The sequence below is a fragment of the Aspergillus mulundensis genome (assembly GCF_003369625.1).
Source record: "Aspergillus mulundensis strain DSM 5745 chromosome Unknown scaffold_5, whole genome shotgun sequence".
In the NCBI taxonomy this organism is placed as follows: domain Eukaryota; kingdom Fungi; phylum Ascomycota; class Eurotiomycetes; order Eurotiales; family Aspergillaceae; genus Aspergillus; species Aspergillus mulundensis.
This window is the reverse complement of record NW_020797893.1, coordinates 438,250-462,397: the sequence shown is the minus strand read 5'-3', so window position 1 is coordinate 462,397 and position 24,148 is coordinate 438,250. Positions and strand designations below refer to the sequence as shown.

The following is a 24,148-nucleotide window of genomic DNA, read 5'->3' as shown; positions in this document are numbered from 1 at the left end:
CAATTCAAGCTAACACGACAGACCCTGTTTTGCCTACACAGCAGGAAAAGGCCACTAAAGAAGGTCGATGCGCTGAGTTTAATCTTGACGCGAAGAGCCTGCAGGACGGTTGAGATGCTCGCAAGGAATCCACAGATCGAGGATAGACTAGGGTAGGGTCCTCGCCTTTAAACCCTCTATCAGTCAATTGACAGGGTCAAGTATGGCTCGAATCTAGCAAGCTCTTGAGCAACTTCTCCTTCAGCAGAATATCCTCAGGGTCAATATGCTCCCACCGCTCCTCAACCAGCAAGCGCACGAAAGGATCACCATGCTCGTCCGCATACTTCAGTGCCGCTCGGAACACAACATTGCTAGTGGGCCAGATAACCGGGAAACCGTAGCACTCAATCCGCACACGAAGGTCCAGGAGCCGCGCGAATGTGGCAAAGTCACGATCACGGATCAGACGTCGCAGAGTGCGAGTGGCACGCCGGAATTCGGTATCCTTGTCGAGGAACGCTCTGGTCGAGATCAACTGGAGAAACTCGAGCTTTTGGTCTGTCCAGGGCGGACAAAGCAACTTGTCCGGAATACTGGAGGATTCGCAACATGGAAGCTCGAAATAGCTCTTTCCACAAGGTTGGTTATTCCCCACTGCATGGATCTCAATGATTCCAAGGCGGAACCATATTGCAACGTTATAGTCGTGCGATGATTCAGAGTCGGAGCCATCGAGTTCGTGCCCTGGCCGATTGGCTCGCAGGGCTAAGTCGTTCTCCCCACGCTGGCCGTTCAGTGCCTTGTTACAGGACTCCAGATTATCGAACCATCCTGCGAATCCAGCAAGAAGAGGCCGATCGTCAGGAATGATGCTGATTTCGGGACGTTTGTATTCGATGACATGGTTTAGAAACGCCAGCTGACAGCTGCGGATCAGGGGCAGCGTGCACCACCGGCACTCGAGGATACGAGTTCGGAGCTCTTTCAGCTCATCAGGCTCAATGTGACCAACAACACCACATGGGGGCAGGAAGTGCTCAGTCAAGAAAGTTGACCCTTCGCCATCTGCTTTTGCAAAAGCCAGCCGAACAAGCCATGTATAGATGGTAGGGTCTGAGAGCGCCCGGGCGAGGTAGATAGAAGCTCGAGGGAGGTTGATCTCTAGACAGCGAAGAAAGATCTCCTGGATTATTTCCGCAGGTAACTTCTCCAGCCGTGACTTTGGTCGGACCAAGAGTCGCTCTCGGGACATTTGACCGCACTAGCTTCAAGCTCGGCGAGGCGGGTCTCCAGGGCGCGACGGGATCGGTTCATGTGGCTGGCCAGGGATGGCTTGGAATGATCGATTGGCATACCGCAATTGAGCAAACGCGCCAGCCGACACCTGTGCAATATCCAAAAGTAAAACTCCTGAGTCTACCCTCCAGGGCCAAAGTTTAAACGTCTCAGCGACGGTTGGTCCCGAATCCCAACCGAACGGAAGGATGTCTAGATGCAAGCTGCGCACGGTTCAAGTTCCTGGGCGAAGCTCCAGCTCTGCCGGAGCGGGTCAACTCGGCCCCCGCAAGGCTACCCTGCTCCGAGATCCTGGTGTCAACAATCAACAACTCAAAAGCCACCTCGTCATATCATCAAATGTGATGGTCTCCAATTGCCGAGCTTGGAGCTGTTTAACCTCGGACATTTGGCCGACGACTACTCAATTATGTGCAAATCACCAGTCCTTATCGACCTCTAATCCTCCTACACCCCAAAAGGTACATGACCCTTACGCACCCCTCAGCAAGGGGCGGAGGCTGGAGCTGTCTCATCTTTCATAGGTATGAGCCGATGGGTCGTATCTATGTCCACGATTCGCGAAACATGTCACTATCCTTTCGTGACCTGTGGGCCTGCGCATAACGCGTTATGGCTCGGTAACCTGAACCCCTGTAGGCTGCAAGGTGCCCTTTCTTTGGCAGGTGGGAAAGAGCATCTCCGGAGAATGAAGGCTGGCCCAATCAGAGCTCAATCTTACCCTGATTTCGATGCTAGAGGAATGAGACAATCAAAGCTGGAATGCTGTCATTTTCTTACTCATACATGCTATTGCTGAGATTAAGATTACCCCGGGATCGACCAGAGACGGTAGCCAAGCAACGATGCCGCCGGCGAAGGAAAGGCCCAGGGTCTGGGTCGTTTCATCCAATATGTGTCAATTGATGGTGGATCTCAGTCCAGCAAATGTTCCAGAACGGCGTCGGCCAGACCGATAGGGCAGATTGCAGGGTACGGGACGGGACCTGGCGTGAACTGCAGCTTTGAACTTTCCGAGACACTAAGGACGATCTACCCGAGTCGAATCGAACCATCACGCAGCTTTCTTTGACAGCGAGGTACTTTTGACAAAGTCATTCCTCCGGAGATAAAGGAGCAGAAACACTCGCGTGTTGATGGGTCCGCATGGAAACACAAAGCACGCAGGGTGCCAGCGCATTCATCTCGGCAAGATTGTCATTCGGTGCCATCGGCTGGCAGCGAATAGCGAATAGCGATGCGTGTCACCCCGGGACCCGTTGGTAATATGCAAGGGAACAGGGGTAGTCGAACTGGGCGACGGTTTCCCTGTGCAACATTCTAGCCTTAACCGACGCTGACGAGGCTGGTTAAATCGTACTGCAGATTATCAATGTATCATGCTTTACACCTAGAATAAGTGTCATGTATCTGTCCATTCGGCTTCGTAGATGGCCGACTCGCGCCGAAATTATGGGTCCTTGTCTCACAGCACAGAAGAAAAGACTGTCCACTCAGAAGAATGTGCTGTGGAAATGCCAGCCAGCGAGGAGCCAGCACATACCTCAAGTCGAACTAGCTCCGTGCCACAAAATTGCCGATCCACTAAATCTGCACGGGAACCATGAATGGCAGATCCATTCTGTCGCGCTCGAAACGCCTTGGAAAAAGATTCCATTCAGTATATAACGTCGAGGTTCCTGACGCCTAGGATGCGGTTTTTCTCACTCAACCTCCAAGTCACCGCTTCGGCATTTAGTCTTTCGTTTAGTTTTGCCTTTTGATTCTTTTTGCGTTGTTCCTTAGTCTCTCGTTCGATATCATATCTTTCCGCCCGATAGAACAGCATTGCATAGCATACGTCCACTCTCGTTTCGGTTCACAGCTCGACTGCATCGGTCCGTTTGTATATAGTGGCGGACCGCTCAACCATCACCCTCGCTCGGCATTGAAAGCAAACAACAAAAGCCATCCGATCATTCTGCGATATGGATTGTTTCCGGCAAATATACCGTCTCGTCAAGAGCCCATTTACGCGGAACAAACACAGAGTTATGGAGATTGTAAGTTGCCAGCGCGAGCTTTTGGCGGGTAGGGCGCTGACAACTGATGTGTAGGGGCCTCCAACTGATTTCCGAAAGGAAGAGTTGCCGTCTTTCTTCACCGATGACGAGTATGTAGTCTTCGCTAATAATGAATATCGTCTCTGACTCTCTCGCAGCGCAATCACCCTGCACAGCCGGACGGCACTGGAGAAAGACGCCATAGTGAAGGCAATCGAGGAGGAACCGTCAAAGCGAGACAGAATCAAGACTCAAGTCCGGAGACTAAGCGTCAAGATGGCTCGGCCGCAGCCGCTCATCGACATGGATTGATATACCCGTCGCCCAGTGGCATGGGATTGTTTTAGTGGATATAGAGGACAAAATTGACCGGCTTGTCGCAATATGGTTTTCAAAGCAGGAACGTTGGTACTTCATTGAGTCGTGACTTCTTCGACGCCGTTTCCGTCTCCTTGAGCTTTTCCTGTTTAGTGTTGGAATATAGAGGGCGTTGTCTTTCAGTTTGTATACTAGGTTTGCGCGGCTCCGGAAAATCGTCGAAGTCATCGAATACCAGTCTCCGTTTACCCTGCGCAGTGTTTGAGAGGGCGCCCTTTGATTTCGTAGGTTGCAGTTCCTTCTTCATCCCAACCAGGCGACTTTCGCTAGTTGGAAGCAACGAAGAAGAGCGACGCAGCGAGCCAGAGTTTGAAGAAAAATGCTCGTCGGAGTCATCAAATACAAACCTTTTTCTAGCCTGCATGGTACCTGAAGGAATATTCTTCTCCCTTTTTATCTGTTCCTTGACTTCAGACGCCTGATTCTCGCTAGCGTGCGATGAGGCAGAGCGACGCAGCGGCTCCGGGCCCGGTGGCTTACTTGTTTTCGTAGTCGGCAACGACTGACGCTCGCTAAAATCAAGACTCCTTTTGCTCGAATGGCCGATCGGTTTTGAATGTTGCATCGCGGAAGGTGTGTGCCGGATTGGTTCCGAGCCCGTTGAGATGTTGCTCTTTCTCGCAACCGTTGGACTACCCTGGTCCATTCCAGCATCAAGATCATCATCGTCGTCGTCATCTGTATTCTTATCTGCAGGATCAGGCACCTTCTTCCCCTGTCGATTCTCAACAGGCACCTCGTCACCAATAGAATTACCCAACCCACTATCAGTTCCCAATCCAGAAGACTGCGAGAACCCCGCCGCTGCCCTCGTCGAAGACCTAACCTTTCGCAGCGCAGCTAACGACCTCACCCTCCTCGGACTAAGCAAAAGGTTTTGTAAATGCGTCCCAGCCCACGAGGCCTCTGTCTCCGGATCGTCCCCTGCGTCTTGATCGCGGGCCGGTTGATTTCCCAGAGCCGCATCCAGCGCGTTATCTTGCTGTGCCTTGAGCTCCTCTGCAGCGATTTTCTTCGTGAGTTCCGCGCTCATCCGGGTGACTCCATCAGTTGGTCTTGCAATGTCTGCTATTGTATCTGCATTTTGAAGTTTCGCTTCTTTTTTGCGACGGACGTATTCGGCGTAGTGTAGGTGTTGCGTGAAGGTTTGCGCGACGGTATAGAATTCGTCTTCGACCATTATATAGAGGTCATCCTCGTCCAGGCCTTCGCGGAGGAATCTAGCATTTTTGTCAGTATCAGGTGGTAGCTATTCGATCGCGGGGCGGCATACTCTTCGGATGGGCATCGATGGATCGGTGAGGAGGGTGGACTGGGAGCTATACAGCGGGGTTGTCAGCAAGAGACAGGACGGGCCTAACAGCGCTACTGGAACATCAGGCAACGTACACGACCTGAGGAAGTTTTTCTTAGGAGTAAGAAGCACCTTCTTCGTTGGCGTTTCATCTTTCACGCGCGGAGTTGATGTGCGCTTTATCGCTGGAGCTGGTAGGTCCGGCTCACGCTTCACCTTACCTCCACAGGTGAGCCAGGGAAGAGTCCGAGGCATGATGGATCGCGTGGGTTGGATCTAAGAGCGAAGTGAGAGCTCTCGTTCATGATCGTTGTAGATTGTTGGTGTCACGGACGGATGTAGATGTTAAAGTAATGCGGACCAAACGCGAAATACTTTTAGGTCGCGCAGAAGCCGCGGCGATCTAGAGTTGCCCCACGCTCCGCATTCGGGAACGACCTAGACTCTACGGGGTTCATACGTCAAGTTGTCAACAACCATCAGAGCAGTAATCTACGATTGGAAAGATCGGTGATAAGCTCTCAAACCTCTATTTGTTATTTGGGTATCAGTATTCTGTTATAAAACGGGAAATGCGCAGCACAGTTAATGCCATGAAGAGATCCTCCAAACGCCGATAAAATTGACCATATGCGCAGAAATCCAGGAGGGCAGCATGCATAAGAAATAGAAAATAACGCCAGTGTCATTTGACGATTCGTAAAACCTCCATCCTCACGCCTCGCCGGGCCTCTTGCTGTTGCAGCTCACGATCTTCACCTTGTCCGCGCTGATAGTCTGCTGGTTGTCCAGCTTGAAGTTGACGTCCTTGATCAGGAAGGTCCAGACTTCGTCGCAGAATCTGTAGGTATCGAGATGGCCCTATACGCAGATATATATCATCAGCATACTTTTTCTATACACATCACCGTAAGGAATATGCGGCTCGCATTGCGCCGGGCTGTGGGTATCGTCGAGGGAATGATATACCTTGAAAGTCAAGCGAGTGCGGACCTTTTCAGCGAGGACTTCAGTGATAACGCGGTCAAATGTGGAGAGAATCTTCATCGCGAGTTGGGGCTCGATGCGCCCTTCGTTGATCAAGTCATCGAGGGTGTCGGTCAACGACAGACCGAGACTAAGTTGGGAACGCAGCGATCAGTAACAGACTATGTGAGCGGGTTCGAAGGGAGTAACGTACCTGCTCCCGCGGTAAAGCTCGTAGTATGCCTGTGCGCTCATATTGACGGCGTTGTTGCGGCGACAATGAGGTGGTTGAATGAGGGATGGTTAATGACTCCGATAAGATGTGGACCTTATATAGCCGGCACGTGATCAGTGGCGATTACGTCGTGTGTTGTAAACTCGAGGGCAACTCTCAATTGAGGCTTTAAGCAAGATCAGCTCCCTAATTCTTTGTTTGATTCATTTCGAGTCAATTCCACTTTACAAGATGCAGAGGATAGCACATTCATCACTAAGGGTGGGGGCCTTATTTAAACAACCCTCATTTACAGCTGCGAGATCTATATTTTCGACAGCGCAAGTTCAGTCGAATCTGAATCCGGGTATGGGAAAATGTAAAGTCTTTAGTGGCCTAGGCTGACTGCAGCAGATAAATCAGCGCGCAATGACGAACAGCCGAAGGAAGCGACCAAGCAGGACTCTACATCCGAACACCATAAATTGCGGCAAGCCAAAACCGTGGCCCAGGCAGATGAGGAATTACGCCAACGGCTCGAGGAGATGTCTGGAGAGGGTGGTGTGGCTGGATTAGAGTACGAGGATGGCAAGCCTCAGACTATGAAGCGGAGTGTTCGAAACAATATGTTCCGTTACATATAGTTATTGATAATCATTCACTGTTAGTTTGCTGCTCTCAACATGACTCAGAAAATCAAACGCTGCCATGCACACGATGATGGCATGACTTAAAAATATGCAAACTCGTGTCTTGCGAGCAAGGCCTCGGCTCTTTTTCGGCCGGCTCAAATGACGCCTCCCTTGTGTAAAACACCCGGTGAAGCAAAATGGAATGGATAATGTGGCGGCCACGAGTGTGCTATCTCGATCGCATTTGTACGCCTGGCAGGGGTGCATTTGTACACAATGAAGCAAGCTCGTACAGCCTTGGTGAATCTCACTAATCGCCGATGCGACGGAAGAAACTGGGATAGAATCAACGATTCCCTATCATCCCTGCGAGAACACCAGCGCCAATAACGCCGCCGTCCGATGCTTCACGCAAAAAGACCGACTTTCCGCTTTTTTGAGGACCGGTGCGCATAATTAGCCGGTCGATGGTTTGCTGGCACATTTCTTTGAAGTTGGGGTAGTGCTGGATTATACCCCCTGTACAGGCAACGACAAGCTCTTCCGGGCCAGACTGCCAGTCTGAAGGTGTAGGCGATATAATAGGGACGATCGGGCCCCGAACTCCATTCAAAGCCGAGGCTGCAGGTTTGAGCTGAGGAGATAGACTCGTGATGCTGTCATGCACGGGCGAAGCAGCGTGCGACTCTCGTGGTGAGCCTTGTTGGCTGTCCAACTTTAACTCTATCTCCTCCGCGCATGCTAATAGACCGACAACTGCAGCCGCTATCAGTCCTGCAGATCGTCTTTGTACAGCCCTGGCAACCTTTCGCAAGACACCCGCAGAGGTAGCGTCCCACTTCCACGTATCACTTGCTGGAGGTAAAGAACGGGTCAGCTCAGCTGCGAGTTCGTCGTCTGAGCGGGCACGCGCAACATTGTCGGATACATATGATGTCGTCAAGGCGTCTTGTGTGGTTAGATTTGCAGGTAGCGCATCCTTAGACGCCCCGGTGATGTTGATCAGGAAGTCCATGAAAATGAGCCGAATCAGTTCGCCAATGTACCTACCTCCCGTCATATACTCAAAGGGCTGAAATCCTGGACGTGCACTGTTCGCATCCAGCTCAGTGTCCCAGTTAGTTACAATGCCAAGCTCCTTGAAAGGAGGTAATACACCAGATATTGTCCATTCGGTGTTGACAATGATTTCTGACGTATCTGGATCGCTTCTCCTCACATGCTTTACTTTGTCTTCATGCAGGGCGCTGAGTTTCATCGGTATCGTGGCATTGCAACCCGTGCCCACGATGATACCCATGGCGACGCGGCTGTTGGGTAAAGATTTCACGGCGTACGCGAGTGATGCGAGCGTCGCTACTGTATCGTTGGTGATGGCAGATATCTTCAATTTCGGCAAGGCGAAGAGTTTCCGGCGCTTTGCCGATGGTTGTTCCTCGTCATCTGGACGTCTCGTATGCTTCTCGTAGCCAGCAAGCAGTATCTTTCGAAGGTTGAGATCCGAAGTAATGGCGAAGCCCTTGCCCATCGGCATGAGTGTGGCCTCCGCAAGGGATTCTTGCCTGTTGTTTGTTAGCAAGTATAACACGGTTTTCCTACCAAAACGAGTACGAATATAAAAAATGCTGTCACTCACATCATCGGGAAACTGAAGGTGATACCCATCTCCAGCTCTTCAGGAACTGCACCTTTCGTCACATCGGAAGTCAAGCTTTCGGCCACTACTTCTGCAATGCAGTCTCCGATCCACGCAAAAAGATCCTCCGCCTTGTCCATTTTCAAGTGTTCCTGAATCGGCCATGCTTTCTCAAGTGTCCTCTTCACCCGCTGCGTCTGCGCCTTCTTGAGCGGCCTCTCCGATGCGGATGTGCGAGCCATATCAGGATCCGCTGTATCGCCGAGTAGCTCAATAAAAGCAACTCGCAGATTACTCCCGCCAACATCAATAGCTAGGTAACGGCCAGTCTCCATGCCGCTCGGTAGCTTGGAGACCGGGGTGGGGAGGAATTGCTGGTCTGATTCTAAAGCTAGCTTCCGGTATACGTTCGACAGTCGACGGGCCAGTTTGTATAGGACAGCTTCGTCTAGGGACAGCGGGGACAAGAACTCGTCAACCTTGCGCTGGTGTTCCAGGTATGCCCTTGCGGCGGGATCCATCTCCGCCGCAGCGTCCTCATCGTGCTCCTCGTCCTCGTCAACGTGGTCGTCGTGTATGATCTCGTGCTCTTCCACGGTGGGTAGCCCTGAACGCGCTGAGTCCACCGAAGCCATTGTTGTGATGAGAAGTGGTGCGGGGTGCAGAGGTAGGATGCAGTCCGGCGTATTGCGAAAGTCCACCGTGCGACTCACAGCCTGGGGTTGCTTCGAGGTTGCAGTCTGGTCTTGTGAGGTTCACTTCACAGGCGAAGGATGGTGGGTTTTTATTCGGGTATATATGTATCCCCCCGCGGACTATCTCTCCAAGGTTGGCAGTATGCGGTTGTCTGATTTAAGCGGTGGTGTATGTGCCCGGGAGGGGAGGGGGGGATCTTCGAGTCGGAACCGCGGGAACTGATCCTCGAGGGGGGCGGCAGTCTGGAGGCCTGCAACGACTCTACACAAACGGTCAGACCCGACGTTACAGCGAATGTCAATGCAAGACGTGTGTCCGCGGCAAGGCAAAGGAGGAGGATAGCACAACGGTGACAGTCACCATGCAGGAAGCCAGAGCGCGCGCAGAAAGGAAAACAAGTCCGGACTGGGAGGGAACAAGGGCGTTGGCCTGCACCTTGCACAGTATGTTTGCACTTACCCCGACGATGGTAGTGGCAGGAGGGTTGAAGGTGGTACACAGGGTGGAATGGAGGAGGAAATTGCGAAGAAGGCAGCAATTGCGTGTTATAGAAAGGGCTGAAGGTTAAAAAGCCACAGGGCCAGCCAGCGACAATCCCCACCATTCGGAAGGAGAAAGAGAAAGAGAGGGCGCGTAGGGCAGCAGAAGGCAGGCAAAGGTAAAAAAGAAAGAGGCCGCGGAGGGCCAGATCAAAAGATAGAGGGACAAGAAAAAGAGGATGATTTGATGCGATGGAATGCGACCATCAACCGGGCGATGTGACGCTGCCCGGTCGGCTGGATGCCTGCGTGTCTGGGACGACCTTGACTGGAGGCGACATCCTAAATCCGTGCTGCACCTGTGAATCTCGCCGTAGTAGTGCCGTTGCATTCTCAGGGAGAAGAAGGTCCCGGAGTTTCCCCATCCTCTCCGTTGAAGTCTTACGTAGTCTACGGAGCAGTAGTAGTGTAGCTAGTCTACATCTATTCTCTATAGACTCCACTCCAGCTTGGCTATTTGGGTACAACTGTATCTTTCTTCAGACACGTCAGAATTGCCCGCAAGTTGCTGGAGACAACTGGAAATAATTTCATCGTTTCCTTACAAAGTCGCTTCAGGTTCTACTCCGTATATTATCGCCGATAATATCATCGTGATTGAATCCTACAAGCTACCTGCCATGTGGTAGCTAGCTGGGTGGGGCTGGGGCAGAACAGGCCAACGGGGACTCGTGACAGAGAACTATGTGAATCACCACGACTGCCGGCTTCAAGGTCACCCAATCCAGAATTTGTGCCCTGAGACCCTGATTCGTCCAGGGTCTGGGTGGATCGACCGGTGAGTCGGGTGTCCAAGGTGGTGGGATGCATCCTCGCCTAGGTAGAGTCTAGCCTCACCGTTCTGTCCAGCTCAATACGAGCTTGCCTGAGTCGCCGCGACTCGTGCTCAAGAGTACAGAGTCCCGGGAGGTTCGTGCCTTATCTAGTCACCGACTTCCGTTCCTCTGAGTGAAGCATTGACCAGCACGGGCTTGCAGCAGTCAACTGACCCCGCAGGTGACTGTCGGCTTGGCCGGATCCCGCACGTTCTGACGATTGTCAACTGCAACGATATGGATGGATGTTGGAAGGTGGATCCATCACAGCAAACTTGACGCGCAATTGATTGTCAGATCTCGGGAAAAAGAGGAATGGTGAGAGGAATGGTTAGTGGCCGTCGCTCGAGCCAGGCGCTGTAAGCCTCAGTCAAGCTTGAAACTCTGAATGTGTCATAGCACCCTCTCCGAAGTCGGAGCTGAGGATCTTTCCTTTTTTCGCGAGCCGCGATAGACTATAGTAGTTTATCAATCTCTCGATCCTTGACTGACGACTCTCATGTTTTCCCGCGTCGGCCCATTATCCAAGAAGAGGAAAATGCGCTCATGTCATGGAGACGGTCGACCGAGATCTATATGGTTGTATCCCCTCATGTGAGCAAGGCCCAGCTTGGAGAACAGCTCGATGTAACTCTGGATGCCGGACACCTTGGAGTTTGTTCGCCGGAGAATTTGACGCCACCTCTTGTGCCTGAAGCCGAGAGACGATGACAGCCAACTTGAGCCGGCGCTTCTAGGCTAAAAGTGGCCTGGTGGCCCCAGCAAAGACCATTCGAGTTGAGGAGTTGAGGTGAGGGGAACTGCTGCCTGCATGACTGGTCAGCGTAAAACCTTCCAAGACATGAGTCGATTACAGATCGGAGATGTTCCAGATTTCCGTTCCTCAGGCAGCCAGCGCGTGCATCTTATGATCCGTGCGGTGTCGAAGTTCCCGACTGTTTTCTTGAGATGAAATCGACTATCTCAAAGATGTCCAATGAACCTCTACCTCCACCACAGTCCACGGCTCCGGGCTGGACCAAGGTTTCGTCAGACGGATCGTCGCGTTGGCAAGCGCAAGATCCAGTGTTGAGACGTGCCCAGATCTCCAGGCTTGTCGATACTCTATCAGACCATGAGTACTCATCTTCAAATCTGCAGACACAAGGCCATCGGGCGATCAATGTGCAGGCTTTTCACGCGCTCGAGACGATATCAAAGTCAGACCCTCTGGCGTATCAATGGCTTCCCATTGCGCATCGTCGGCGCCAGCGGCAATTTGAAGAGATCCTAGCTGAGAGGCAGGAAAGATCAGACCAGGAAGCTCGTGCAAGAGAAACCGGGCGATTACTTCCACGTGATCGCCAGCAGATGGCCGTAATGGGTCAGGGTTGTCGCTATGAAGATATTCCTCTCATAGAGTCAAATGATTTGACCTTTATCACGGAGACACCCCAGTTCCTTGGACCACGACCCGCCTACTATAATGACTTCGAAACCGCGTGTCGAGTGGGCCTTGCTGCGACTGTACAGGCCACTATCTCTACCGAGACATGTACATCCACTCCTGCTTTTCTCCATCATGGTCTCTGCCTTGCCGTAAAAGCTGGTAACGTGGAGGTTGCGCGCTATCTTCTTGCTTCCGGTGCTCCCATTGTTCGAAAGACCCCAGAGCATATCCTCTCCGCCCCACGAGATAAGCAGATTCCACTCTTTGAGCTATTTATTGAGTGTGGCTGGACACCAAATACTCCAGGTGAGTAAGACAAACCTGACACGACGAGCTTTCATGATTGATAGAAATCCCTCAAGGAATGTATGGCGCTGTCTTGCTACCTTCTGTCATGACCGATCATAGTCTTCTCAAGTGGTTTCTGGCTCATGGAGCAAACCCTAATCTCGGTCAACAGCAGGAACATCGTTTCGGCCACCCCGTCAACAACTCATGCGTCGCTCTTGAGAAAGCGGCCTATCGGGGAGATGTCGAGGCCGTGCGTATACTTTTAGATGCCGGCGCTGTGATCCAGAACGGATTTCCTTTGCATGCAGCAGCAGGAGCTTGTTCTCCCGACTGGGATCCGCGCACTGGCCGTTTTAACCCAAGCAAGGACTTTGATAGAAGTATGATTCCGGTTCTATCCCTTCTAGTAGCGCATGGTGCAGATGTCAATCAGTACCAAGGGCCGCAGAGAGGAAACCAAGTTCCCAATTATGCAATCGTTGAGGCTGTCAGGGCGGGAGCAGTAGAGCGAGTTCGGTGGCTTCTCGAGAACGGAGCGGATCCCGCACTTAAAGGATCATGGGGAAGCGCCGCAGAGTATGCATCCAGAATGGGAAGCGATGAGATGATGTCTGTGCTTCAGCCTGGTGTAGATGCAAGGAAAACATGAAGGACTGGTCACGATAGATCTGCTCAAGCCGACAGCAGCTGCAGCGGCACAGAACGCAACGACCATCGCCAGCACCAGTGTACTAAGTATGGTATTTAACTGCACGTCACTTTCTGATTTCCTTCGAGCCGGTGCGATTTGTAAACCCGGTGTTTGTATGCGGATCTTGGCCATGTTCGAGCGTCTGGGTACCGTAGTAGCCGTACTACCCTGCGCGATCAGATACTACCACAAAGATTAGTTATCAGATGTAGCTCGATTTAGCCGTGGTCTTTGCTTTGAGCTAAAATCGTTCTCTCTTGGCCATCAACCGGCGCCGATAATGCAGGATTTGATAGGCGAACCTCGCAACAACTACTTCGAGATTTGCCGAAGGATGTTTCTGGGCTCGACAGGAAGAGATAATCTTCTGTTGGTGGAAATAACTAAATTAACCAAGCGCCACTGTTGGTTCCCGGGCGCTTATAGTCATCCTGAAGTGTGGATAGAATCTGAGAACTGGGCTTTGGTGTTTGGTTTTGGGCGGCGGACTTTTCTGGCGCAGTGGATCCCAGCGCGGGCGTCATCCCCGCATCTGAGACCCATCTCTCGCCAACGCATTCCTCCCTTGATTTATCCACCACATCAAACCACTGCTCGGCTTACTAGCCATGGAGAAGCAGGAAGAGCTCTTACACCATAGGGACCAGCTCCCTTCCTCTACGACTCCAAACACTCCGCAACGCCGCCGCGTTGTTCCGCGACTGGTCGGCCTCCTCGGCATCATCTCGTGCCTTTGGCTGACTCTCCACTGGCTTCCCGTCGCATATCCCACGTTTAGAATATCCCCATGTCACCAGCATACTCGGCCGGCGCATGATGAGCTCTCTCCCAATGGCGGAAAGGCCGCTACGAATCAGGCCTCGACGGAGTCAGAACGAGTACCATTCGAGGCTCACATCATGAGCAAATGCCCTGATGCACATGATTGCATACGGGAGCTTGTTGTACCGACTATGGAGAGAGTCAGCGATAAGGTGGATTTTAAGCTTTCGTTTATCGCGACGTGAGTTAAATCAGCTGGACTCATTCCACGGAAGGCTAATTTGTCGAGTAGCGTGTCGAATGAGTCCTCAGATGTTGTCTGCATGCATGGCCCCGGCGAATGCATTGGGGACATGCTCATGCTCTGCGCTGCGAATCTTCCTTTCCAACCGGAAGACGCTCCCGCCCAAAGTCAAACACCCACCGTTCGATATCTCGGGTTCGCAACTTGTCTTATCAGCTCGTACCAAGACATTCCGGACAGACCGCTGGTCGAGCAGTGTGCGCTGGAGCATGGTATCGACTTCGATGCCCTGAACGAATGTGTCAGCCAGCAAGATGATGACCCCAATAAACCTACCCAGGACGGACCGTTGAGCGGCATCCGTCTTCTCCGGGAGAGTGCGCGCCATAGTGCGGATCTTGGTGTAAGGACGAGCTGCACTGTTCGCCTTGACGAAAAAGTATGGTGTGTCCGAGACGGCGGCACCTGGAAAGACTGTGCGAAAGAAGGCGAGGGAAGCAAAGTCGACATACTTGTCGATGAGATTGAGAAGCTCTGGGGGCAGAGAAACTGAGCCGTCCAACAGCTCTGGCTCATGGGTACAGTATGAGTTATGATGGGCTGATGTCCCGCTTATGAAGTGCTGATACGGTATTTCCGCTAACCGCGTCTGTTATATGTATCAATATAGGGCAAAGTAACCCAGCATGTCATTGAGATTCGCACTTTTGCTATTCATTATGAATCTATTGAGAATGCCTCTTCCACCCCTTCCCTCTTCCTGATTGTCCTCGGAGGTTACTACAGTTGGACTCCGTACTATAATGTTGCATTGGGTCTTCCAGTGACCCAGGCAGTTCCATGCCTTGAGCTTTCATACCTCGAATGTCCGAGTGGGCGAGACCTAATCCCATCTATTCTCCCCTGGATGCCACTATTTTAACGCTCAAAGGAGATGGTTTTACTATACTTGCCATCTTTGTCACCTTCTTTAAGGACTATGCTCCTGGAAAGTTTATACTAGTATCTCTAGTGCTTGGGGCAGTCTTGCTGCATGCGTTCCTTTCACCATTAAGCAGAAAGTCTTTATGCTGGAAATGAGCTGTGATGCCGAGCCCATGTCTACCAAGCAACCAAGTTTTTCCTCACGGCAACAGGTTGCAATAATTGTCTCACTAACAGTCGCAGTGAACAAACCACACAAATGTGTTTCCCTTTCTCCCTTTACAAACGCTCTTCCCTTTGAATTCCTGAGATCCGTTTACCCCAACCGCGCTTTTGAGATAGCAGTATCCCTTCCTCTAGCTCTCACCCCTATTTTCATCATCACATAACCCAAGACCGTCCATCCAATGTCCTCCAGAACAGTTGCCATGGTCCCAACCGGCCCCCTCCATCGCGGTGACCGCATCAGAAGCGATGGCCCGCAGGCCAGGGTCGACGAACTGGTTCGCAAGTACCGCAAGGCCAACGCTCCTAGTGCTGTCATGCTCGAAGTCTTCAACGATGCGGATACATACTCTCTCCTCGTTGGTGCTCTACGCCGGCAGGTGGCGCTCTCCAAGTGCCGCTCGCAGGAGTTCGAAGACTGCCAAGTGACCATCTATGACAGAGCTTTGCTCATTCTCTCCAACTACGGAGAGAGCGCAACTGATCCGGGTGCGCTGGAGCTCTACTTGACTGAGTTTCTGGGAATCGTTCCGATTGCACCCATATCCGACGGTGTAGAGACGGTCTCTAAGCACGTTGAAGTGCAGAATGTCTTGAACAAGGGTATGTTAAGTTTCCCTTCAAAGATGGGACAATTACCGTCTAATACGTTCATAGCCATAGCCGACCATGAGCACAGCGAGACCGCAGTCGCCGCTCCCAGCAAGGAGTTCAAGCGCGAAGAAGAGGCGGCGCCCTCCTCCCCCTTCAACATCGATGTCGAGTACTCACGCTACTTCCCCGACTCCCCTGCCTACGACGACGAGAACATCAAACACGCCGCACCTTTGGATCCTAGCAGCGAGGCACTGAAGGATGACGTTCGCGTGGCACGCCTCTTGGAGGTCTACCAGCAGGCCAAAGAAGACTACTTCAACACAAAGACCAGAGACGGGTTCGAAAGCCTTAGCGCAGTCCGCTTCCTCCGCGACTCAGCCGAGAACACGCTTCGCTACTTTCATGCCAACGGACTCTCTGATAACTGCTATGTCCCGGACCTGGAGCATACCTTTGCCATAGCAAGGGACAAGACAGCCCAGCTCCTGGGTGGCCGTAAACGCCACTTTGACGACGACACGGGCAACTGGAGCAGGCAGTACCACTTTAACCGCAGCAGAAGCAAGAGACGCAGTGAGAGCAGAGGCGAAAAGCGTTCTCGTCGCATCGTCGACTCGTACCGTCCTCATGCTTAAAGCTGATGACAAGGCATTCTCGGCTTCTTACAACAGTGCCTAGTGCCTTGACAGGGCGTGAATACGCAATGTTTGGAATCAGAATTGTGTACATTAGTTTTGTTACTCTCATTCTCTCGTGTTTGATGCTTGCCGGGGCTGTTGTTGCTTTTCCATTACGAGACGGTAGCCGGGTGGATCCTTGTTCTGTACGGTAACACCGCTCTGATTGGCCTGTACCGGGCACGAGGGGGAACGGGGCGGATCACACAGCAAGGTCATCCCCCGGATCTTGGCCCATGCTCCTATTTCTGTCGTTCGCTGCCCTCCTTCTAATAATCGTTTGTTTAGCCACGTCTCTTTCTTTCTTTCTTTTCTTTTCGTCCTGTTTCTAGCCATCTCGCGCAATAAGATATGAGTATCTAGCCTGCATACGCGTATTTATCTCTAGAATGGCGCCCTTCCGCTCCTTGGCGGGGCCAGCCTCTATTGAAAGCTCGTCAACATCAAATACCGCATACACTCCGATGTCAGACGGTTCCGTCGATGAACAGCCAAGACATCACAGAAGTGGCTCCTTGAAACTCCAGACCGATTTTGGCACTGTACAAGACCTATTCTCCGAAGACGAAGCCGAGGACTACAACTACAACGATGAAGCGCAACCCAAGTTCCATCGGCCTAGAGTGCCAAAGTATACGCCTATTGAGGAGAAACAGGTAGTCAAGAAATTTGACCGCAGACTTGTTCCATTTCTCGCCCTCCTTTATCTACTTTCTTTTCTAGACCGTTCAAGTAAGCCAGCCAAACCTCCTTGTGCGAACATGTCCTAACATCGTCAGATATCGGAAACGCGAAGATTGCTGGTCTTACAGAGGACTTGAACCTGTCATCATCACAGTATGAATGGCTTTTGACAGCCTTCTATATCACCTACATCCTTTTTGAATGGATGACCCTGCTCTACCGTGTCTTTCCGGCTCATGTCTACATATCGCTCTGCGTATGCGGATGGGGCCTTGTAGCGTCCTTCCAGTCACTCGCAACATCCTTCGAAGCCATGATCTTTCTTCGTGCAGTACTAGGGGTAACAGAAGCGGCGTTTGGGCCAGGCGTTCCGTTCTACCTATCCTTATTCTACAAGCGCGAAGAGCTCGCCTTTCGAAACGCGCTGTTTATTTCAGCTGCTCCGTTAGCCTCGTCGTTTGCCAGCAGTCTAGCATGGCTGATTGTGAGGTCCAGTAGCGACGGTCCAATTGCTCCATGGCGCGCATTGTTCCTGGTCGAGGGCTTCCCCAGCGTCATCGTCGCAGTTTTCGCTTGGTTCATGATTCCTGACTCGCCCGGAACTGCGGCGTTCCTTGAGCCGCGACAACGAATGGTAGCTCAGTTACGGATGGGCGACGGCGCTAGGCCCGAGTACCCTGGCAATCGTAGGAGATTCGACTGGGCCGAGGTCGGCAAGGCCCTATCTGATCCCAAGTCGTATATCACAGCTGTATGTTCACGCCCATTTCCGACTGACTCGTATACACTAACCAGCGCAGTTCATGTTCTTCAGCTGTAATGTAGCGTTCAGCTCCATGCCCGTCTTCCTTCCAACCATCCTGCAAGAGTATATCCTTCCTCCTTCCTCTTCATCAAATCACCAAGCTAACAACCTACAGCATGGGCTACACCCCGCAAACCTCACAAGCCCTCAGTGCCCCACCCTACCTAATCGCCTTCATAACCGTGCTAGTCACAGCTTACCTCTCGGACCGCTCCCGCAGCCGAAGTCCCTACCTAATAGCACACGCTCTGATCTCCGCAATATCCTACCTCACCATCGCGCTAACAGGGTCCTTTCACGACTCACTCTCACCACCGCTCCACATCGCAATCCGCTATATCTGCGTCTACCCCGCAACCGCAGGCTTCTTCTCGGCCATAACGCTGATCATCACGTGGAGCATGGACAACCGTACCGCAAAAGAGGGTAAAGGGGCGAGTGTTGCAATTCTCAATGTCATTGGGCAGTGCGGGCCACTGCTCGGCACGAGGCTGTATCCTGCGGATGATGGGCCGTGGTATGTTAGGGGAATGGCGGTTTGTGCCGGGTTCATGGCGCTTGTTGCGATTCTTGCTGGTGTGTTGAGGGGGATACTTGGACGGGCGAACGCTAGGTTGGCGGAGGGCGAGAGGGATGGAACGGAGAGGGAGCGGGAGGTTCTTATTTTGGGCGATGGGGAGCGTAGACAGGAGGCGTTTACGTATATTATATAGATTTTTGGCTTACTTTATATTACTTTAGATACCTTGGATATATACCTACAATCGAGATGAACCTTGATTTGAAAGAACAGCCGAAATGTTATTCAGAAAGCAGAACAAACCATGAGTGTGCCGGATCAAAGAACCGAAAACAAAACAGACAACGCTCATTCATAAGAACGCTCAAAGTGGCAGTACCACAACACCCATATTAGTATACACATGCGATGGTCCGTATAATGTGTAATTATTTTCAAAAACCTAACCAAGCAGCGGAAGATAGCCAGTGGGGATGAACCCTACCAAGCCGTATGCCCCCCATCAATAAGCATCGTACTCCCTGTCATAAAAGAGCTAGCATCACTAAGCGCAAACAGCGCAGCACCCCTAAACTCCTCAGGCGTCGCCAGCCGCCCCAGCATATTCTCCGCCTCCCAAACAGCCTTAGCAGCCGGCTCCTTCTGAAACACCTGCTCAACCATCGGCGTAACAATATGCCCGGGACAGAGCGAGTTGACACGAATCCCATGCCTCCCCCACTCCATCGCCAGATTCCGACCTAGCTGCACAACAGCCGCCTTACTCGAGTTGTAAACGGGGCTCGTCATCCCCTTGTTCGCGATGAAGCCGGACATGCTGGCAACAAGCAAGATCGAGCCCTTCTGCTGGTAGTTGAACATTTGGCGCGCGGCGGCGGTCGCGCTGTGGAAGACGCCGTTGTAGTTGATGTCCATGACCTCGTGGAGTTTCTCGGGGGAGTGGCTGAGGGCCGGCTCCAGGTGGTTTATGCCTGCGGCGGCGATGAGGCCGTCGAGGCGGGAATGTTCCGCGGCGATTTTCGCAAAGAGCGCGTTTGTTTCGGCGGCGTTGCGCACGTCGATGCGGTGGTAGTGGAGGCTGCCGCCGTGGGTTTGTTCGGCGTGGGACTTTGCGGCTTCGAAGTCGGGGTGTGGGGTTGGGAGGCGGTCGACGCAGTAGACTTGGGATTGTTAGCATCAAGGTGCTTCGAGGTAGGGATAGTCACGGTAGAGGTAGCTTACCTTTTGCACCGGCTTCTAGGAGCGCTTCGGCCATGCATAGGCCGAGGCCCCTTCCGCCACCGGTGACAACATAGACGCGGTCTTGGAGGTCGAACTCGGGGAAGCGGTGCTTAGGCCTTGTGTCTTCGAGGGTGGGCATGCGCGCCTGGATGTGGTTTGTGGTTTGGTGTGGGGGTTGTGCTTTGGATGATTCGGGGGTTGTGGCGTAGGTGAAGCGGGACACAGCGTAGGGGGAGCGGACGCAAGACCATGATGTTGTTGTTGATGATGATGCTAGCGCTGGGGCTGAGATGGAAGAACGAATTTGGGGCGACGAATGCAAGGAAAGAGAGCGCGAGAGTATGCTGCGCATTGTGTTGTGAGGCGGAGGTAGTATGAGATGGAGAGAAGTAGGGCTAAGTATGGTCACGAAGGAGGAGAGAGGTCAAGATAACACCGGAACGAAGTTCGCTTGATTGCTAGCAAAACAGTCAAAGTTCTCGAATTAAATCAAGAGAAGATTGCTAACAGTAAACAAATTGAAAACGTCCTTGAGCAGAGCCGGCTTATATCCTCGAGCGCACCGCGAACGTAACCCCTCGGCGACTCACCACCTTACCCCAAAGAATTTCCCATATCGGATAGAAAAATAAAGGAAAAAATAAAAATGTAAAATTCTAGAAGCCGCGTGACTGCTCAATCACTCCAGAGATTCCTTCATCGTGAAGTCAACCGTCAATAATCCCAGTCGGCGTCGAGCATTGGAGCCATGGAACGCCGGCCAGAGCTCAGAGACCTCAGTCCGGGCTCGCGAGACGCGTCGCAGACTACCGCAGGTGATCAGCTGTGGAGAAGGTAAAAATATAAATAAAAAAAGAAATACTAGAGAACTACGGCCAAGGGGGCAGCGGTGAATGGGCGAGCAGAGGCCTCGAAGGGGCTGAAGGCAAGGAGAAGGCTCAGGTGAGCATCGTGAGCTTTGGATTCAGGCGTCGCATTACCCGAGACGGTAAGGCAGGTCTGATCGGTCGGTCGAGGCATGTCGGTTCAACGTCCAGTTGGCACGGTCCAGTTCCACAGATATCAAACGGGTATCCCGAGAATATGGGGAAAATCACACGGGATATGGGGCTTCTATTTGCATCTCCCCGGCCCTGTCAACCACCACAGGGAACTGTACTGAGTAGGTGATTTCTTGATTTCGAAAGATATCAACATCATATATGTCACCGCTATGCCATGAGCTGAGGGGAGAGTGTGCCGGCTACTGCTTCCGCTGGCTGGAACTCTTGGCATTCGAGTGGTGGTGTCATTCTTATATCTGCCCGGAGTCTGTCTGGCCTGTCATGTATGGTGGGCTGCCTCAATGGATCCCCGAACGCAAGACTGAGTTCGGCAGCGCTGCCGGCCAATTGCCATGGAGATAGGAGGTCAGAGCTTGTATTGAACCTGCCTTGGTCAAAAAACCGAGTGAACCTTGCGGGCTTGGCGCAGGTACTTTGTAGTGGACAGTTGCATCATGTTGACTTGTATCTCGACCACGGCCTTGGAACATGGCGCTCCAGGGTCCTAAATGTAATGGTTGGTTATCGCATGCATCGCCACAGGGGATTTCGACGGCGAAGCTTCGTCAGTTCCCTGCAGACTTCGCGGGCCATTGATCGGAATTACCGCTTCAGGCAATCCCGGAAAACGACATATCAGGAAATATTCCAGAACGCAGGGTTTGCTGGCTGTCAATTGTTCATTACATGTTCATCAGTAAGCTCCCCTGAGAATGCATATCGTTAATCATGTCCTAATCAGTATTCACCGTCCCATGCTTGCTTTGCCACTGCGCCAGAAGTAAACTCCTAATTGCCCGCTGTTCCAAAGTCCAGCTTCATCAGCAGTCGGTCGACCCCGGCTGCTTTGCGCGGCCTAAACGAGCAGCTATTCGAATGACTGGTGGCGTTCGTTGAGGGTTCGAACATCATCCGTCCCTCCTCTGCCCGGCTGTCGTCGATATCTCGTAGTCGGGCAATAACCTCGTTGATGCCTTTTTCAGTGTCTCCTCGCGCTGCTCCAAGTGCGTGCCATACTTCGCGCTCCTCACTTGCGTAATCTACCAATGCATCAACTACGCCCTCATCGGACTCCAGATCCATATTGCGCTGGATGCTCTCTAATCGGATTACAAGAGCAATAAAATGGTCGATTTTTGCGAGCAGGCCCCGGAGAGCTGCAGTGAAAGGCGCGTCGTTGATGAAGAGTAGTTGCACCAGAGAGAATAGGTACCGGCGATGGGCAACTGTGAGAGCCTCTGGGTCGTGGCGCCTAGGATGCACATCCGGTCCATCCTCAGTTTGATCGCCCAGGCGGATGTTTCGTGCCTTTGATGAGGTCGCAGTTCCTGGTCGCGATCCTGATGGGGAAGCCGTGTTAGATACCCCTGCTTCTATCCAGTCTCGAAAGTGCTGCCACGACCCGTTAATGACTTCTCCCTGGAAATAAGTTCCTATCTCCGAAAGCACAAAGAGGGATGCACTACTTGTCGCCCAGATGGCGCGCATCTGGCCGGTTCTTGTGTTCTCACGTTGCCGACCCATTTGGAGTCTACTCCGCCCAAACCGACTATTACTCCGAGGTGGTCCCCATGGGGACGGGTGACTCCGACGTAGCGGCGTGTGCTTCCAGAGATCGCCCAAGCGAATCTGTGCCCTCCTGATACCCAACAGATACGAGTGCATTTTCGAGTAGATTGAGACATCGGCCGCTGAAAGGAAGAGGTCTAGCGGAGGGCGCACCTGTACCGAGAGTGATGTCGAAATAGGAAAGAGAAGATCGTCAAAGGAGACACTGGAGGTCTCAGCTACTGGTTCAGCCGTAGCGTCGCCTGGCGAAGATCCCAAACTCTGGCTGGATACTTTCGAATTGAGTGATAGCCGAACAAGCTCTCTCGCGAGGTCGAGCTCATCATCGACCGGGTCTTCTTCATTTTGCAACGAGTACAATTCCGCCCAGGTATTGCTCAGGGTCGTTGCCACGTCACCTTCTTTGATGGCTAGGCCATCGACACTGTTTAATAAATCTCTGGCACCAGATGACTCTGGTTTCAGTTGGCGTTCTCGTAACCGAGCATTAGCATGCGATACTAAGGCCGTGGCAAATTCACCACGTTGTAAAAGTAAGAAATCGTGCAGAAGAGAAAGTATTTCCAGAAGCTTAGGAAGCGGCAATAGCTTGGATAGTGTGCTTTGGGACAGAGATATTCGGATTGAGTCGACCGCGTTAGACAGCTTCGAGGCAGATATGGGTGACTTCAACCCAGCGAGATGACTGATGTGTTCGCCATGGAGGGTAACGGGTGACGTTAAGAGGAGTGTGTCTGATGTGTGTCCGCTAGGCCCCCGTTTGGCGCGGATGAGGTTCAAGGTCTTTCCTATGAATAGGATCGATGCCGCGGTATGCGAAGAGACAAACTGAGGTATGAGTCGGGTATGGATCGCGAATTGGGCGGCAGATCCGTCGTTCTCCGTCGTTCCGGCTTCTTGAATGAAAAAATCGCCCTTTCCAAGAATAGGGAGGTTACCATAAAGCAGCCATGTAGATAGTTGCCTCATCCAGGCGGTTTCCGCAGCACCGATCAGATGTAGTACGATCTCTTCAATGTCAACATAACCAGTTTGTGACTCGCCGCGAAGATGGTTTATCAACCCCGCGCCTGTGCAATTTTGGGTGTGTTCCTTCTTGGTATTTGGTTGTATGAAGCGCACAACCCCCCAAAGCCACTCCAATCGCCGTGTCCACGGAGCGAACTCGCCGACCACCGTCGCTAACGGCACAATTCCGTAACCCCCAACATAACCACTATCTTCAACCAGTATAGCCTTCTCCACGTCGAGGATCTTCTTCTGAAACGCCCCGAGGTGATGACTTCGAATCGCGGTGGAAACGGCTCGGCATATGACGGAGGGGTGTGAGGAACAGATCAAGGCCGTGTGGGCTCGAAGCCGGGCGTGAAGACGGCTCAGACGGGCGAGGGAGGCAAGGAGGGCTTTTTCTGGAGGCGAAAGGAGCGGAAAAGATTCTTCAAAGACGGCATCTTCCTCTGTTTGGAGGTTAAAGAGAGACGACTGCTGGCCGGAGAGCGACAGGAGGATCTCGTGGAGCATCCTGGCTGAAGTTCGCTGGGGCTGGGTTAGTTCAGGGCGGCGTTTGGCGTAGAACTATCGCGGGCACTCACACTAAGCGGAACGGCTGATCTCTACTCTGCTCTGAGCCACGGCGTTGCCAGTACAAAAGCCCACTCCCAAGGATCTCGAATCGACACATATAAGTGGGCTGAAAGCACGACTACTGTCCTCAGGAGCTATATTCCGGACCGCCGAGCTATTGGACCGTGACGCGTGAGATCTGATTACCCACAAGGAGTTGTGAACGCAATTGCTGCAGATGAGGGAGTGTGTAGATGCTTCATGGGCGATCAGAGGTCAGCCGTAGCTGCCGGTAAGTACATACTAGAGGAAAGCCAGACCTCGGACGCAGTGTCTCTGCCCGCTTCCTGGAATCACAAGCGCACTCTTGCGGGAACCACAATAATATGCCTGTGCATATTCTCAATTACTAA

At 52.3% G+C, this 24,148-nt stretch overlaps 11 protein-coding genes across 11 annotated transcripts; 5 read left to right on the top strand and 6 right to left on the bottom strand.

The window, feature by feature from the left end:
• Positions 1 to 196: 196 nt before the first annotated feature.
• Positions 197 to 1,234, bottom strand: DSM5745_05514 (uncharacterized protein; the record flags this gene model as incomplete). The annotated part of the gene is made up of 1 exon (XM_026747530.1): positions 197 to 1,234. One exon carries the CDS (start codon positions 1,232 to 1,234, stop codon positions 197 to 199), a length of 1,038 nt encoding a protein of 345 aa, XP_026603362.1.
• A 2,011-nt stretch (positions 1,235 to 3,245) lies between these two features.
• DSM5745_05513 (uncharacterized protein) lies at positions 3,246 to 3,632 on the top strand (the record flags this gene model as incomplete). Its single annotated transcript, XM_026747529.1, has 3 exons — positions 3,246 to 3,320; positions 3,375 to 3,430; positions 3,479 to 3,632. 3 exons carry the CDS (start codon positions 3,246 to 3,248, stop codon positions 3,630 to 3,632), a joined length of 285 nt encoding a protein of 94 aa, XP_026603361.1.
• A 79-nt stretch (positions 3,633 to 3,711) lies between these two features.
• Positions 3,712 to 5,247, bottom strand: DSM5745_05512 (uncharacterized protein; the record flags this gene model as incomplete). The annotated part of the gene is made up of 3 exons (XM_026747528.1): positions 3,712 to 4,918; positions 4,972 to 5,017; positions 5,088 to 5,247. 3 exons carry the CDS (start codon positions 5,245 to 5,247, stop codon positions 3,712 to 3,714), a joined length of 1,413 nt encoding a protein of 470 aa, XP_026603360.1.
• Positions 5,248 to 5,706: 459 nt separating this feature from the next.
• On the bottom strand, positions 5,707 to 6,213 carry DSM5745_05511 (transcription initiation factor IIA subunit gamma; the record flags this gene model as incomplete). Its single annotated transcript, XM_026747527.1, has 3 exons — positions 5,707 to 5,853; positions 5,962 to 6,109; positions 6,173 to 6,213. The coding sequence occupies 3 exons, from the start codon at positions 6,211 to 6,213 to the stop codon at positions 5,707 to 5,709; spliced, it is 336 nt and encodes a 111-aa protein (XP_026603359.1).
• Positions 6,214 to 7,150: 937 nt separating this feature from the next.
• Positions 7,151 to 9,075, bottom strand: DSM5745_05510 (hexokinase family protein; the record flags this gene model as incomplete). The annotated part of the gene is made up of 2 exons (XM_026747526.1): positions 7,151 to 8,366; positions 8,441 to 9,075. 2 exons carry the CDS (start codon positions 9,073 to 9,075, stop codon positions 7,151 to 7,153), a joined length of 1,851 nt encoding a protein of 616 aa, XP_026603358.1.
• Positions 9,076 to 11,459: 2,384 nt separating this feature from the next.
• Positions 11,460 to 12,859, top strand: DSM5745_05509 (ankyrin repeat domain-containing protein; the record flags this gene model as incomplete). The annotated part of the gene is made up of 2 exons (XM_026747525.1): positions 11,460 to 12,225; positions 12,282 to 12,859. The coding sequence occupies 2 exons, from the start codon at positions 11,460 to 11,462 to the stop codon at positions 12,857 to 12,859; spliced, it is 1,344 nt and encodes a 447-aa protein (XP_026603357.1).
• Positions 12,860 to 13,509: 650 nt separating this feature from the next.
• On the top strand, positions 13,510 to 14,460 carry DSM5745_05508 (GILT family protein; the record flags this gene model as incomplete). Its single annotated transcript, XM_026747524.1, has 2 exons — positions 13,510 to 13,904; positions 13,956 to 14,460. The coding sequence occupies 2 exons, from the start codon at positions 13,510 to 13,512 to the stop codon at positions 14,458 to 14,460; spliced, it is 900 nt and encodes a 299-aa protein (XP_026603356.1).
• Positions 14,461 to 15,238: 778 nt separating this feature from the next.
• On the top strand, positions 15,239 to 16,288 carry DSM5745_05507 (uncharacterized protein; the record flags this gene model as incomplete). Its single annotated transcript, XM_026747523.1, has 2 exons — positions 15,239 to 15,659; positions 15,714 to 16,288. 2 exons carry the CDS (start codon positions 15,239 to 15,241, stop codon positions 16,286 to 16,288), a joined length of 996 nt encoding a protein of 331 aa, XP_026603355.1.
• A 431-nt stretch (positions 16,289 to 16,719) lies between these two features.
• Positions 16,720 to 18,532, top strand: DSM5745_05506 (putative MFS transporter; the record flags this gene model as incomplete). The annotated part of the gene is made up of 4 exons (XM_026747522.1): positions 16,720 to 17,062; positions 17,110 to 17,765; positions 17,815 to 17,882; positions 17,935 to 18,532. The coding sequence occupies 4 exons, from the start codon at positions 16,720 to 16,722 to the stop codon at positions 18,530 to 18,532; spliced, it is 1,665 nt and encodes a 554-aa protein (XP_026603354.1).
• Positions 18,533 to 18,819: 287 nt separating this feature from the next.
• Positions 18,820 to 19,699, bottom strand: DSM5745_05505 (putative short chain dehydrogenase/oxidoreductase; the record flags this gene model as incomplete). Its single annotated transcript, XM_026747521.1, has 2 exons — positions 18,820 to 19,499; positions 19,561 to 19,699. 2 exons carry the CDS (start codon positions 19,697 to 19,699, stop codon positions 18,820 to 18,822), a joined length of 819 nt encoding a protein of 272 aa, XP_026603353.1.
• A 1,693-nt stretch (positions 19,700 to 21,392) lies between these two features.
• On the bottom strand, positions 21,393 to 23,693 carry DSM5745_05504 (putative gamma-tubulin complex component GCP4; the record flags this gene model as incomplete). Its single annotated transcript, XM_026747520.1, has 1 exon — positions 21,393 to 23,693. The coding sequence occupies one exon, from the start codon at positions 23,691 to 23,693 to the stop codon at positions 21,393 to 21,395; it is 2,301 nt and encodes a 766-aa protein (XP_026603352.1).
• Between the last annotated feature and the right edge of the window lie 455 nt (positions 23,694 to 24,148).